The sequence below is a fragment of the Notolabrus celidotus genome, chromosome 11, assembly GCF_009762535.1.
Source record: "Notolabrus celidotus isolate fNotCel1 chromosome 11, fNotCel1.pri, whole genome shotgun sequence".
NCBI lineage: Eukaryota > Metazoa > Chordata > Actinopteri > Labriformes > Labridae > Notolabrus > Notolabrus celidotus.
Genome location: NC_048282.1, coordinates 21,010,838 through 21,026,444, shown reverse-complemented (window position 1 = coordinate 21,026,444; position 15,607 = coordinate 21,010,838). Strand labels below are relative to the sequence as shown.

The 15,607-nt window shown below is 39.1% G+C and overlaps 1 protein-coding gene across 1 annotated transcript in view; it reads right to left on the bottom strand.

Moving 5' to 3' along the window:
• Positions 1-536: 536 nt before the first annotated feature.
• LOC117820863 (acid-sensing ion channel 1A-like) overlaps positions 537-15,607 on the bottom strand; it is an 85,276-nt gene continuing 70,205 nt past the window's right edge. The window contains exons 3-10 of the mRNA XM_034694776.1: positions 10,239-10,389; positions 9,946-10,073; positions 7,642-7,792; positions 7,451-7,507; positions 7,047-7,200; positions 6,015-6,106; positions 5,835-5,914; positions 537-4,804 (exon numbers count right to left, since the gene is read on the bottom strand). Of these exons, the coding sequence (XP_034550667.1) occupies positions 4,685-4,804; positions 5,835-5,914; positions 6,015-6,106; positions 7,047-7,200; positions 7,451-7,507; positions 7,642-7,792; positions 9,946-10,073; positions 10,239-10,389 (933 nt within the window). The 3' untranslated portion in view covers positions 537-4,684. The remainder of the gene's footprint in view (positions 4,805-5,834; positions 5,915-6,014; positions 6,107-7,046; positions 7,201-7,450; positions 7,508-7,641; positions 7,793-9,945; positions 10,074-10,238; positions 10,390-15,607) is intronic.

Genomic DNA, 15,607 nt, shown 5'->3' with positions numbered 1-15,607 from the left:
GTGAATATCATTGAGATAAGTTTCCCAGTCCTCGTCATTGATCGTCAGGTCTTCTTCCCAGACTACCTTTAAGTGTTGTGTGGAGACTACACTATATAAAGTGAACACTTTACCTTGTTGATGTTTTTTACCGTACTGCCTGACTTTGAGAGTGCTTGGTTATGTATGGCACACACTGTATGCTGCTGGACACCTGAATTTCCCCTGTTGGGGATGAATAAAGTATCTATCTATCTATCTGTCTGTCTGTCTGTCTGTCTGTCTGTCTGTCTGTCTGTCTGTCTGTCTATCTATCTATCTATCTATCTATCTATCTATCTATCTTCATCTGCAGTTTCCATACTAGTTTCAGAAATGAGTAAACATGGTGGACAGACTGATGTTGCATTCCCTGAGGCCACACCTCCTAAAAAGCTAAAAATAGTCAACAAGTAGAAATCTGTACAGGAACTGGCTGTCATAACTGTGGCTTATTAATGTGGGTTTTCTATTTGTTCCACAATGTAGAGGATAAATGATGACACAGAAAGCCTTTGACTGGATAAAAGTCATGTAAAGGTAGCATTTAATCTTTATTGTAACAACTGCTTCAAGTTCAACATGTATAAGCCTACATCACCAGACTGAAATATCACCCTTTCATATCTCAAATGAAAATTAAAAAACGAAGCAAAAAATATAACATATCCTCAAAGAATGGTAATGGGAGAACTTTTGAGCTGCCTGACCTCATGCAGTGGAGCCAGAGAAAAACAACCCAGATGTTCTAATTGAGTCACTCGTATATACAGTCAAAGCTCTAATGACACACACAAGTAAGAAATAGCCTCATAATTAAATTTGTCTTTGATAAATATTATTTTCTTATGTACAGGAATTTAGAAATGAGACACAGCAAGTCTATTTTAAGTCAATGTACAAGAACAACATTAGACAGATCAGCCTACTCTAATACAATAACAATAGTCATTGCTGTATTTACATTACATTACAGTTTATGGTATGATTGTGCTTGTTAACAACACAATGCAACTACAAGCTATACAACTCTTACTTCCTGTTGAGAATAAGATCAGAAGTAAGTACTTCAACAGGAAATCATGAAAGTGTTTGATCTTATTAACAGCGTCAGGATAGAGACAAGCCGTGAAACATGCACATGACATGTTTACAGCCTCTAACAGATACAGTGTTTCTGAATATGAGGGCTGGAGTTTAGAAATTTCCATCATCATTTTTGATCGAACACACAAAAATACATGCTGACAATATACAACGAAACACACTGACGGATGATGAGACAAACTGCAGTTTGATGTGTGTGGATAGCTGTTCATTATAGGACCACGTATAAGACATTTACTGTACAAGTGCTACATGCAACTTAGAGCCCTAGAAGATGGAAAAACACATTCAACATATTTATACTCAGCAGTTTTATCTCGCCATGTCCCTTGGATGTGATGAACAACAACCACATGTAGACTAGAGATGCACTGATTGTAAAGATGTAGGCTGATACTAATGTTTAAAATTACTATTGAGCCAATTCAGATGTTTTACATTGCTTCTGGGTAATTCTTCTGTTTTTTTTTTTCAAATCAGCTATGAGATTATTCTACTAGTCCCTCCTTTTAACCCTCCTGTTATGTTGCGTGTCGAATTGACCCTTTTTAAAGTCTATTTTAGGATATATATGCCCTCCAAACCAGCTAAATGCAGCATAAAACTCTGGGCAGCATGTGACAGAAGAGGTGTCGTGTCAATTTATCAACATCACTTCATAAAAATAAAAAAAAAATCAAGTTGTAAAATAAAATAAACAAAAATCTGTCATGTAAAAATATTGTATTTGTATTAAGGGCTTTCCAATGTACATTAAAAAAAGATTTAACATGAATTTGAATGAAAAACGAGTGAGTTATCCTCATTGAACCATGATCTGTGAGAATTAAAGAACACCAATGGACTAAATCTTGATTTAAATGGTTAGTAATGGAGTGAGAAATTAGGTTTTTAAAATGTGTATTGGGGGATTCTGACACTTTTGGATAATTGAATATGCTCCGGGTCAAATTGACCCAGGAACATTATTGCTGTTCAAGAGAAACAAACATAACAGGAGGGTTAACTTCCATGCAAAATACACGTTGGAGCTTCTTTGGAGAAGGTGTAGTACTCCCACACTGCCGTCATTTTCTTTAATGTTTGACCATAAAGACAAATCAGAGTTCTTCCAATAGTTGACCTCCTCTGCCAATAAACACCCCGTCCTCTGAATCAGTAGTTGGGTGTTTTAGCTTGCTAGCATTGAATCAATGTGATAAAGATAAGATGCAGTAAGGTACATATAAATATCAGCTACTAACATGGGGTTGTTGTCTGTTAACAGGGTTGATGTAGGCTGATACTGATGTTAACCTAGACGTTGGTGCATCCCTAGACTACATACCATATACAACACACACATGTATATTTAGGTTATTTTAAAAGTCTGTTTTGTACCTTGCTGAAAATAGTTGTACAACATACAGTGATTGCCATTAAAAGGGAACTCTGAAGGCAAATGACACGACATGTAGCACCTGGTAGACATATGAAAGAGCATTTTTCTTCTTATTATTAAGGTTTGTCTGAACTGATCTTTGCTGCTGTGTATCCGTCCTCAGTGGTTGATTAAGCTCTTGCACAGTACATTCCTTAAATTCTACTGGTCTTAAAATGTTTGAGAAACACTTGATTTTGCTATTTATTTGGGAGTCAGGGAGGAGTACCACTCTAGTTTGACTTTTCTATACAAACCTCCATCCAGCAGCCAGTTAGCTTAGTGTAGCATAAAGGCGAGGAACAACTAGCCAAGCTTTGTCCAAAGGTTTACGATTCTTTAAGGCTCACAAATAGCTTGTTGGTACTTGACACAAAGCTGTGAATGCCCAACTTTTGATATGTTCATTTTCTAGTAGGTAGATCTGATTTCATGAGTTGATTAGTTGCTCACATTTCTGGAAGACTCCACAGAGATTAATTCTTTGTCTGCCAATTTTCTTTAATTTTAGTCTTGAAGAGTTTTTTCCCCAGATGTATCATGTCTAATCAAAATGCTGATACACTTAAAGCCTCTTTGTATTACCTTTTTATGTCTCTTTTATTTCCTGCATTATGTTATCCACTTACACACAAGGCAGCTGGCGTCTATCTGGCTGTATCCCAGCTGCAGTGGTCAGACTATAAAACAGCCTGAAACCAAGCATCTAGTGCACAAAACTCCCTCTTTCAAACAGCATTAGTGACAGACTATTTTTAGCAGTGTATTGACTTTCACACTTTCCTTTTAAATGGACTCAATTGATAGTCTTTGTGCTATGCTAAGCTCACAGGCTGCTGGCTCTGTGTTGTTTGGCTGTCAGGTTTTAAATTGGTTACTGTGTATTTATTTACTGCCAGAAAGTTATTTGGCTCATGTCCCAAAGTCCAGCCTCTTTCAGTCCAACTCCACACACTGGAGGATTTTACTGCTACAGCCTCACCTGATGTGACAAGGAACTTTTGCTGTTTAACAGCAACAATTGCCATATAAAGGATGCTTCAGAATCATCTTTCTCACTGGTTCTCTCTTACTTCTGGATCTGTTACACTACTCAGTAGCCCTTTCATTATTTTGGAATTGTACCATAGTTGCTGCTTTTATCATGGGACACATCATGACTTTTTACAGCAGGAATAACACAGGTGAAGCTAATAACGTCAGCAGTTATATTCAAGTTCCCCTGTCAGTGAGTAAGGGTTCAAAATAACAGGAGCCGCTGACAGAACTTCAGACATTATTAATTCGTTTTCACCCCTAACCCTTTTTATAGCTGTGACATATCACACTTTAACATTTGTTTTGTGGGCTTGCTTTGATGTCAGATTATTTTCCACCTGCTTTGCTCATCTCTATAAAAGGAAATGATCTTTTTTTGTGAATAACTGGCTTGGCTTGTGGATTCTTCAGGGCACTGTCACCCTACAAAGATGAGGTAGTACAAAACGTTGGCAAAATGCTCAGGTTTTAACAAGGGAAGACTGTAGTTGTACAACATCTGGTGACACAATTGAAAACTGACAGTAAAAAAAGAAAAGGCAAAGAAAGACAAGATTAAAGATTTAAGAAACAATCCTTCAAAAGATTAAATTAAAGATAATGTTCAGGACTGTCATGCAAATGTCCCAAAATCATACATTAAATGTTTTGTATACATTTCCTATATTGAAATGAAAATGAGTCAAATAAATGTATTTAAGAAGATTTTGTTCAAACTAACAAACTGTAAACAAAAGCACACAGCTGGGATATCAAACGCTGATTAACTGAACACATATAGACCTTAACCACCTTAGTTCATGCCCTCGTTGACTGTATCTGTTACTATGTCACAAAGCTGTTTTACAGATGACCATGCACATAATCCAACACTTCTAAATGAATCGCATCACACTGATCACTGCTGTCCTGCTGACTGTAAGCGTGGCTTCTCCTGACTTCAGCCACATGCTGAATTCACCTCGTTGTTCAATAACTCACCCATAGGCAAAGTCTGGGTGTTTGATGCGTTGCTTCTTCAAGTTTTGAAAGTTCTGCAACAAACAAAAGTCCACAAAAGACGAGAGAGTGTAGCGTCTACCTCCTCATGGCGGAAGAAGTTCAGTGGAAGTTACTGACGTGACACTTGACGTCGTCTAAGCTCAGGACTGTCCCCTGGTCGTTGCTGTTGTCATGCTGCTGCTGCCTATCGGAGCAGCGACACAACTTGTACTTAATTACCTGAGAGGATGAAAGACAGAGGAGGACAACATAAACTACAATCTGAAGTCGTGCTTCCATTATTATGGTCTCTAAGTTATGTTCAAGATCTTGATACAAGCTGTAAACAGGGCACAGTCAACCTATATACTCAGGTGCCGCTCATTTGCAGGAACATACATATGAAAGATAAGTAATGGACCATTGCACACTTATGTTTAAGAGCTGTTTCCATTGCATGCAATAACCAGAAACTGTATAAAAAATGGACGTAGTCTCCGTGACGCCACACATCTGTTTCTGAAGCGCTGTTTTGAAGCTGATTGTCGGCAGGAGCCATATTGGATATGCTGAACTTAACCTAACTGCAGTCGCAGTAAAGAGGCCGGCTTTAAGCCTCCTGGCCAACAGCTACAGTGTTCCTGCCTGTCAATCAAGTCAGCTGTGCCTCTCATTAGAAGACTCTTCAAAATTCAAAATTGCTGTGTTCGAACAAAAATTCACCCCCCCTACAGTGTGTGCCGATCGAGAAATGAGCTATCCAGACTACACTCCTCTTTTGTACCAGGCTGTAAACATGTTTATTTCTGCTGTGAAGATCGTCTTTTTTGAATTGGTGTGTATGTGGTTTCCGGAACTTCCGGAGCCAGCCTCTAGCGGATCCTCGATGAACTGCAGTTTTTACACTTCCGTCTTGGAAGTGGCCAGAGGTTGCCGCTTGGCAATAGCACATCCAGAGTTGTAAATAAAGGGAAAGTGTTGGAACCAGATTTAAAATTTGTCTTTGGATAGATATTTTGAGTAAACAATATTTTGAGTTAAACGGTATTATGTTTAGCCTTATGAGGTATATTTGTTAGTTGCTTACCCAGGGTTGACAATGAAATGTTTTGAGTTAACCTGCACTTTGTGTGTGTTTGTGTGTGTGTGTGTGTGTGTGTGTGTGTGTGTGTGTGTGTGTGTGTGTGTGTGTGTGTGTGTGTGTGTGTGCTCCTCCTTGAGCCTGTTGCTTAAGCTCTCAAGTATGTACCAACAGCAGGAGTGTTCTCACCTCATAAAGGTAATCAAACAGCTCCAGGATGGTGAGAATGCTGGCACCAATAAAAAGTCCCATCTGACCCCCAATATCACCTGAATGAGAAAACAGAAGCTTATGAAAAACATTGTTTACTTCAGAGACAAGAGAGACTTCTCATTTTAAAGGTCATAACGGAGCACGATAAGTCTTTACCTAGAAGTCCAGCCACTTCGTAAGCCTTCTTCTGCTCAATAGTTTCATAGTTAAGAGCCTCAAAAAAGATGTCCAACACCATGAGGTTCTCCCTGTGGAGGGAGGAGCGAGTTAGAGGAAACATTAATACTCACTTTTAGCTTGTATTTAAACTTTCCTTGAAGTCACAATGTTTAGTATTTAGAAGCAGCAGGTAGACAGATGTATGAGGTTTTTCTACACAGTAAAATGTAGTTGGTGTGCAGATAAAAGTGTCTACTAGCACAGTGGTTTTCAAAGTGGGGGCCGCTAGGGGGGCCTCAGAAAATTGGAGGGAAGGGAAAAAAATAGAATCAAATTTTTTTTATTTTATTTTATTTTTGAAACACGTTTGTTAATAATTTCCTATGCTAAACAAATGTAGTAATTATTAAAAAGTGAATAAGAGTAAGAAAATACATTCTAAAAGTTGATGTTTCTTTACATATTTTGAAGCATTGTCTGTGGGTTTGCAAAGGGGGTCCCCGGCCAGAAGCTAATGCTGTTTGGGGGGCCTTGGCATGGTAAAGTTTGGGAACCCCTGTACTAGCATATTTCTTTTCAAGTCACAAGCTTACCAGCATCAGTAAGTGAGGGCTTGTTGTGTAAACAGAAGGTAAATCAATATAATAAAACCCAGTTGTTATAAGGTGTGATTTAATTATGGTGTCATAAATCAGTTCTGACATCTTTTCAGACGTTCAGATTGGTAATAAACATTTTATTGAATGTTTTTTGTACAATTTAATCCAAAGACACGTTTTTATGAATCAACAGTTTTGCTTACTTTTATCATGACTTCTTATTTGAAAATTGTATTTCTTTTAAATAGCTTAATTAAATATTTAAATTTTTATGTACTTTGATTCCTGCCATTTGATGATTTTTTTGTTTATTTACAGCATTGAATAAAATAAAATTCTTGAATAGATAATTTGTATTTGCTGCAACAAGACATGATGCATTTTTAAGCAATCTTCAAAATAGCAGATCAGAACAACAGCTGATGCTTACTTAATGTACTGCTCAGACTTGTTGTACTTCTTGGCGAGATATTTAGCCGAGGCCTTGCTGGGGATCTTGACGAAGGACAGCTCTTTGCTGTATCTGGTCATGTTGCACGGCGTCTCGCACACACAGAAGTCATTGTCTCTCTCCACCAGGAAATCTGCACAGAAGAAAAAAAAAAACTGAGCTCAGTGTGACCTTTGTACTGGATCAGTGTGTCTGTGGCTTTAAGATGTCATGAGATGATGTGTGTGTGTGTGTGTGTGTGTGTGTGTGTGTGTGTGTGTGTGTGTGTGTGTGTGTGTGTGTGTGTGTGTGTGTGTGTGTGTGTGTGTGTGTGTGTGTGTGTGTGTATTTTGTATCAGTTCCTTAAATATACACACCAGACTTGGACAAGGCCTTTTTCTTACCTAAAGCTGGGTCAGCACATTCTTTGTACAGCTCAGGGGTGCAGTACGGTGCATCTCCTGCAGTTAACACAAAATACATACATGAGTGAACTTTGCTTTTCTTTCTGTCTTTAAAATAGAGCCTACATTATTATTTTCATTGAAGCATATTATTGATGTAACTGTGATACAACATATGAGCGGTTTCCTACCTGGCATGTGCACCATGCGACAGTTGCAGTTGTCCACCAGGTAGCGTGTCTCACAGTCAATGCGGCAGGCTGTGATGCTGTAACTATCAAAGAAGTCCGACTCCATGGCCGTCACCTTACAGTCTCCCCAGGGTGGAGGGAGGTAAATCAGCTGCAACAAACATGAGACATTAATATCATACAAATGCAGCTTCCACACTTAAAAAGTATATCTGACTTTGCATCAAGTATAATATGTCCTTTAAAGGTACTTGAACAAAATCCGGAGTCTGCCTGTGATGGATAAATGGATCAACCAAGTTTAGAGGAAATGATGAGGGATTTAAAAATAATCTAAAGGATAATAAAGTTCATTGAAACTTTTATCTTATTTTAATATTTTCTATCACTCTTATTGGTTACAATCTCACTGTGTTCAAACAATTGATCGCTGAGATGCAGAAAAAAAAAATCTACAACGGGGCACCGTAATAAGCTATTTAAAGAGCCTATAGTCCTTGTTGCAGGGGTCGCAGGTTCAACTCCCGGCCATGACCATTTGCTGCATGTCACCCCCCACTCTCTACTCCCCCCTTTCCTGTCTCTCTGCAGCTGTCCTATCCAACAAAGGCAAAAATGCCCAAAAATATAGCATTAAAAATGTGTATACACACATATATATTACACTGAAAAGAAATCCAAACAGAAAGTACAAGTTGTAGAATCATACAGGTTTAAGAGAAATTCAGGCAAAATCATGTGAAGGAGAATCACAGGCAAACACATAAATTATAACCCTAACTATTAGTTGCAATAATTATGAGTTTACACTATGAAAAAGAGAATCTGAAATGCTTAATTCTGCATGAAAGCACTACTAAACTTCACTTAGTATACTATGTCTTAGAATGAACATTGAATAGAGCAAAATAGCTTTGGTGTGAATGCTTTTGCAACAGGTGGGGCTCAGAACAGGCATCCAGGTTACCACCTATACAAATACTTTTCTCCATGTCAAGACAGCAGATAAGAAACTAATAAGCATTGTAGTATATGACTTTATATTGAATTACTGTGAACAGGGTGATTTGGATCTGTGTCATAAAAGACAGTCAGATAAAGTCGGTCAGATACTGTCACATAACTTCTGTAAGATATACAGTACCAGTCAAAGGTTTGGAAACACCTTCTCATTCAAGGGTTTGTATTTATTTTAATTATTTGAAACACTGTAGATTAATACTGAAGACTTCAAAACTATGAAAGAACATATATGGAATTATTAAATGTATTATATATATTATATTTATTATATATTTAACAGCTAAAGTGTTCCCGCCTGTCAGTCAAGTCAGTCGTGTCCTTAAATGGGCAAAACTCGTAATCTTAATATCTATTGAACTGTCGCGTAATAAAAAAAATTCACCCCCGTACAGTGTGTGCTGATAGAGAAATTAGCTACGTAGACCCAAGCCGTTTTTGAACCAGGCTGTAAACATGGTTTCCAGTGTTTCTGCAGCCAGCCTCAAGCGTTTTTGCAATGAATTACAGTTTATAACACTTCCGCATGGGCTTCATATTTTGATACCGGAGGTTGCCGCTTGGTTAAAACACGAGACACTTCTACAGGGTGCTTCTAATCACAACATCAAGCTAGCAACTCCCTGACGTGTGACTTTCTGGTACTTAAGTATTAAAGCTGCAGTTGGTAGGATTGGGGCAAAACAACGGTACTTATTTTGTGCTCATCATAACACTCATCAACAGCCATCAATAAATGAGGTATTTTGAGATTATGGCGAGACCTCTGTATTTTCCTCTTCCTCTGTATCCAGTAATCTATAAAGATTGGAGCAGAGAGGGGGGAGAGGGGTGTAGTGAGAGGGAAATCTAGTGTGGAGGGGTAGTGCTGACATTCGAAATCTCTCCCTGAACTGATGTTTATTCCAGGACTACCAACAGCAGCTTTAAATGAACTTCCTGTCAACACAGGAAATATAACTCAAATAATTTACATTAGTTAGTTTTTTAATTTAATTATTGTAAACTATGCTAATAGTGTGATTTAAAACTTCTTTGTAAATAATTAAACTAAGTATCATGTAAACACAGTATTTGTTTCCTCTTTAACAAGAGTTCCTCTTTTTTTGGTGTTGAACCTTTAATTACTCATAGTTATTGTATGTTTTTTTTTTTTTTTTTACAAACTATCGACAAACTGTTGTTGTGAATTTAGTTTTTTGTATTCAAGTAAAAAAAAAAATATTTCATGAGCTTTAACAAATGCATCATGTTACAAGGTATTTCGAGTCCTCCTGGTTTTACCCTCTGTTCCTGGCAGGAGACAAAAGTCTGAAACCCCGGCGCCACTCCGAACCCAAGCTGGTCAATAAAGGATGGCTCGTCCTGACTGTGGATCTGAACTTTGACCCCAGCTTCAAAGGACGTTTCATCTGTAGAAATGAAATAAACAGGCTCAGTGCAACATGTAGTAATAAATATGTGTTTCACTGATAAATCTAGACTTTGAAAAAAGAGGTTCCACACACTCAAACTCACCACACACTGCAGTTAATAGTGTGACAGATAACCAGAGATGACTGATGACTTCCCCTCACCTGTTTCCCCCCAGACAGGCAGGTATTCATCCTGCTGTATGTCCAGCATGAGCTCCAGGCCGTTACCCATTCCCCCCTTGGTGGTGATGAGAGGTGGGCGTCCATCATCGCCGGCGTTGAAGGTGTAACACTTCCCGTAACGAGTAAAAACCTGGAAGACACACGAGGGAGATTTTCTTTCACATGCTACACAGCAAGCTTCAATAAGTGCAGAAGGATTCCTACCAATGTTTTTCCACTGGGGGTCAGTGTTTGATTCAGTTTCTGAAACGGTGTGTGAGACTGCGTGTGAATATGTGTGAATACGAGAGGGGAAGTAAGAGAGGAAGGAGAAGTGTGACAGAGAGATAAAACGGGGGAAACAAGGAGAGGGAAATGAAGTCTTCCCATGGGTTTCTGCGTTACACAATCAACCAAATAAGGTGACTGAGACTGACAGACTGGTGATTTAACATCCCCTCACATGCTCTTTATGCCAGTCATAATGGACTTGATGTTACCATGGAGACCAAGCATCCCAGCCGAGAAGAATCTGGCCTTAATTTCTAAGAAGAGCACAGACGCAGATGTTGAGATTGAAGCTGTGCAGGATATCAGCAGAAGCACAATGCCGCGTTTAGGTAACTGCGAATAACGAGAGAAAAACATCTCAGTATGTCGCTTATTTTCCTTCAGAGTTCAATCCTGCATTAGAGTGTTTGAGTCACATAACTCTTATAGGAAGAAGGAGTGAGAGAGCAGGGAGGAACAAGGACGCAATTAAAGGAGACAGAGGAGAGAGAGAGGGAGAAAGAAGGAAAGGCAGTGTGGCTGCTAGCGCTTGGAGCAGGCTATTGTTCAGCGTTATGGCACAGAATGACATATCTATGATTAGAAAGAACAAACCAACCAAGTAATTGTTGAGAAAGAGTTTGGGTCCTGCCAAGGGCGGTTTAAAGATTTCGGCCATCTATCAAGAGACTGCTAGTTGTAAAAGCAAACATCAATCTGAGCTGGAAAAACATTCAGAGCTATCAAGAAAGGCAAACAAACGGCACGACAAGCCACTAAAATATACGTGCAAACAGTCAGACTCGGACTAACTAACAAGAGTAACTGTGTCTCTGAAAAGAGACGTTTGTTTCAGGCAGAAAGTTCATCTGAACTGTTTGTTAGGTGGTGAAGTAGCTTTTGGAAATATACTAAGTTTAAACCACAACACACAAGGAGCAGCCAGGGTTTGAACTTCTCTCCTCAGTTTCTTTATTTCAACCATTCCTGTCTTTGCCTCCACCAAGAACACTATGCTCCTGGTGCTTTTTGTTGGACTGATTCTAAGTAACATTAATTAAAAACCCTTTGGATGACACCATATGGAACTTCTTGAAGAAGTGAAGAATGAGGCTTGGAAAAACTCAGGACATTTGGTGTAGATTTATCAAGCAGCAATGATATTAAGGAGGTTGCGCTTGCAGATGTTCACATTAGAGATCACTGAACTGTAAACCTTGGTGCCAATCTAGATTTTCATGCTCAGATGCCTTCAGGAGAGGCTGCCTGTGCTGGTAACCCACAAATTATACAACATTACATCTCCCGCCTCTCTTATGATGTCAGGCTTTCTCTTCTGCCTTTCAGTGTGGCCTTTTGGGACAACTAGAAACACTTAAGTGTCATATGAGAGAGCTCTGTTCAAGCATAAGAGCAGTGGTGCTTTTTTTCCCAGCAATGCCCATGCCGACATCCAAACAGTGAGAGCATGCTAAGGTTTGGAGTGTATGTTGATTAACATGTTCATATCCCAACTTTAATTTGATTCATCTGAGGCAACTTGGTCATAATCGGAGGTTGTCTGGCTCATTGATGGAACTTTAAACATGGTCACAGGTTAATAGCACAGCTGAAGAGAGTCTGGAAATGTGTGGAGTAGAGAAGCTGGGGAAGACATGCTGCAAATGTACGAGGGCGGGAGTTGAACCAGTGACCACTGCAATGAAGACTATAGCCTCTGGAAATGGGGCGCACTTGAACTACTAGGCCATCGACACCCCTGAAAATATGTTCTTGAAGCCCAGGTATGTGGTCATTTTGGACACACTGACTCAGTCTTACTTTTATCAACTTAAAAATCAAGTCAAGTCAAATTTATTTTTAAAGCACATTTAAAAACACAGCACAAGCTGACCAAAATGCTGTACAATACATAAAAAACACAATGTGAGACCAAACAAGCAATCATTTAAAAAGAGACAAACAGACACAAGGAAAGCACAGCATTGGAAATGAGAACCTATTCATCAATTCTGAAGCTGTGTATGTTTCGGAGCTGATAGAAACTGGTTTTTACCACTGATTTTACCTGTGAGTCAAAGGTGAGGGCTGAATCAAAAATAAATCGAAGGTTTTTAATATGGAAAAAAGAGTCAAAGAGGTGAAGCTGAGGCAGGCTTTAAGCCTTCTGGCAAACAGCTGTCTTTTCAAATATTGACCCCTGTTTTTGAACCAAACATGTTTTAATCATTGTAAAAATCAGCATTTCAACATCCAACCTATTCACTTTTGCAGCCAGCTTCAAGGGGACCCTTGAGGTTCTGCAGTTTTTGCACTTTCCTATTGGCTTCATTTTTCAACACTGGAGAATGCGGCTTGGTTGGCACAAGATGAAAACTCAAGGGAACCCTAAAACACTGGGGACCATGAATGTTTGTATATGTTGTGCTACCGTGTGTATCTAAATCAGGAGAGACTTAATTAGGAATGAAGAATAATTTATTTTACAAGATTTAGAAGAGGATGTTAAAAGGGAAATGTAGAGTGTAAATGAGACTAGAGCACATCCAGATGTTTTGGTATCTTCAGAAGGGTGGTGAGGCTGAATGCAGGATAGGATAACTCCCTGATGGAGCCTGGCGGTGGTGGTGATGGTGAAAGAAGAAGGATAGGGGGTTTGATGAAGGGTGGACATCTGGAGAACTGAACCTAAGCACTGATAAGAGTAGAGGTGACTGATGTGAAGGAGGGTCGAAAAAATCCATGCTGAAGTGGCGAAATGATGGAGAAGAGAGGAGAAGAGATTTAAAGTTTGGCAGCAGATGCTGTGCTGAAACCTGAGAGGTGAATACTTTGAAAGAATAAACGCCTGTGAACAGATGATGAGAGTAGCAGAAGGATAGAGAGATACAAACTGTTATGAATGGATGATGAATGAATATGGAACAGTCTTCCTTGCTTGAACTTACGCTGAGCTTCATCTCACAGAATCCTCATGGGACCATGAATATCATCAACAGCCTAATGGCAATCCATTTATAGTTGTTGGGCTGTTTTGTCAGGTCTCTAGAGATTGGCCTACATTGCCGTCCATTACACAAAGCAGCTAAAAACCATCCAGTAAACAAAGCATAAAATGTCATCAAATTTTCATGAACCAGCTGCACGTTACCTTCACTGAACATTCATTCACACGCATCGATCACCTCCTGAGAAATCCTTCGTTTAACACCTGTAAGGCCTGATCCTGCTGTCTCGAAAGCTGCGCCCATCTCCACACGACAGCGTGAATGTGTGAGATAAGACACTTGCTTATCTAAATGTACTTCATGAATAAATCAACCATGACATAAAGTTTACATGCATGTGTTGGTATAGGTGCATGTTGTTCTCCAGCATCTCGATCGATACACAGAAGAGACGTGATGTACTGTAGATGATGTTGTGTCAGAGGTGGAAAGAATAAAAACAGACATACATTTATAATGAACCAAATCTGTGCACGGTGCATACTGAGGCTGCTTGCTCTGCTTTTTATGATGAATGAATAAATTATCGTGCACATATGCAGGAAAAGCTTTCTGCAGCAGAAATCATATGGAACATGAAAAATATACGTGTAGGGACACAAGGGAAAGAAACATGTAGAAGTACCTGTTTTCTTGTTAATTGAAACACATGCACACTTGAAATGCTTCTCTTCCATTCTTGAGGCACAAGAAATACTTTTCCCCCTCGGGATTTGATATGGAACTTTTATTCTAAGGTTTTAACAGGCTATGAATGAGACTTCTGTGATCAATAGAAATGTCACTCACACACAATTTTTCATGTATTGAAAAGCACTCACCAGAACTCAGCTGTAATTAATCATTATGCACATAATTATTCATGTTTGTTTTAAGAGCAACTTTAGAGTTCCCAAGATTCCTCAAATCACAAATCCATGCACTCTCCGATCCATTTAGCGAGGTCTTCAGTCTTGTAACCTGAGAGCTGCTTAAAGATGCCTCAGCAGGCTGAGTTCAATCCATTAGTGCTCTGTTGTTTTATCAGAATATTTTCAAAGACTTTGAAGCCATCTCATTTAAGTGCACACAATTTGACTGTTATTAAGCTGTGTGCTTTAAACAGATATCTTTGGAAAAAAATGCTATTTAAATCAAATGGCTCACAGAGACTGGCCCTAAAATATATCCACATGTTTTTGCAGCATTGTGTTGTTTGTGTGGCAAGAACTAATCTGACAATGATTTCAGTTGACCCAGAAAAAGTATACTTGGCCTTCACACATGAATACACTTGGTGAAAGTAAATAACGGAATTAATTTCAACAGGGTTAACATTCTCTGACCAGGCTAGCAGCTCTGTGTGGCTGTGCTTGGACACAGTGGTGATTCAACAAAATGTTAACATCAGCTTGCTAATGTGCCCACAAGGACAACATTGAAATGCTGAGGAATAGTGTTCACATTGGACCACACTAAGATTTTACAAAGATCATATCACATTTGTCTTAAAGCTAGGGTTGGTAGTCATGGAAAACTAGCATGAATTTGAATTTAGCATTTCCTCAGGACTCCGTCTAACCCCTCCCCCTCCTCCCCTCGGATCTCCTCCAAAAACGATGCCCCCGCTCACATCCACGAGCACTGCTGATACGCGACCATATGATCGTGACTGATTCAAAACCGGTCCTCAGCACATTGTTTGTGTTTTGCACTACATCACATCATCTCTCACTCAGTGGTAAGAAAACACCAAAACATTATCATAGTAAAAGTTAAAAACACAAACAAACATGAAATGTACACGCAGGAGGCGGGCAGAACGGCAGGACAGCATTTGATTGGTTTCATAATTTGGCTCCTGATGGCAGGGATTGGTTGGTGTTTTCCCAGGTTTACTCCGGCTGTAGACAGCAGCTTTTTTTCCGCTCTTTTTTAATAACACATTATGTATTGATTGCCATCGGGACATAAAGATCATTTTAACCAGTATAACAAAAAGCGGATCTAAATCTGACTACCAACCCCAGCTTTACTTGAGGAGGATAGTTTTGCATGTATTAAAAAAACAAAACAAAAAAAAAACACTGGAGCACTGGTTTTCGCTCAGTT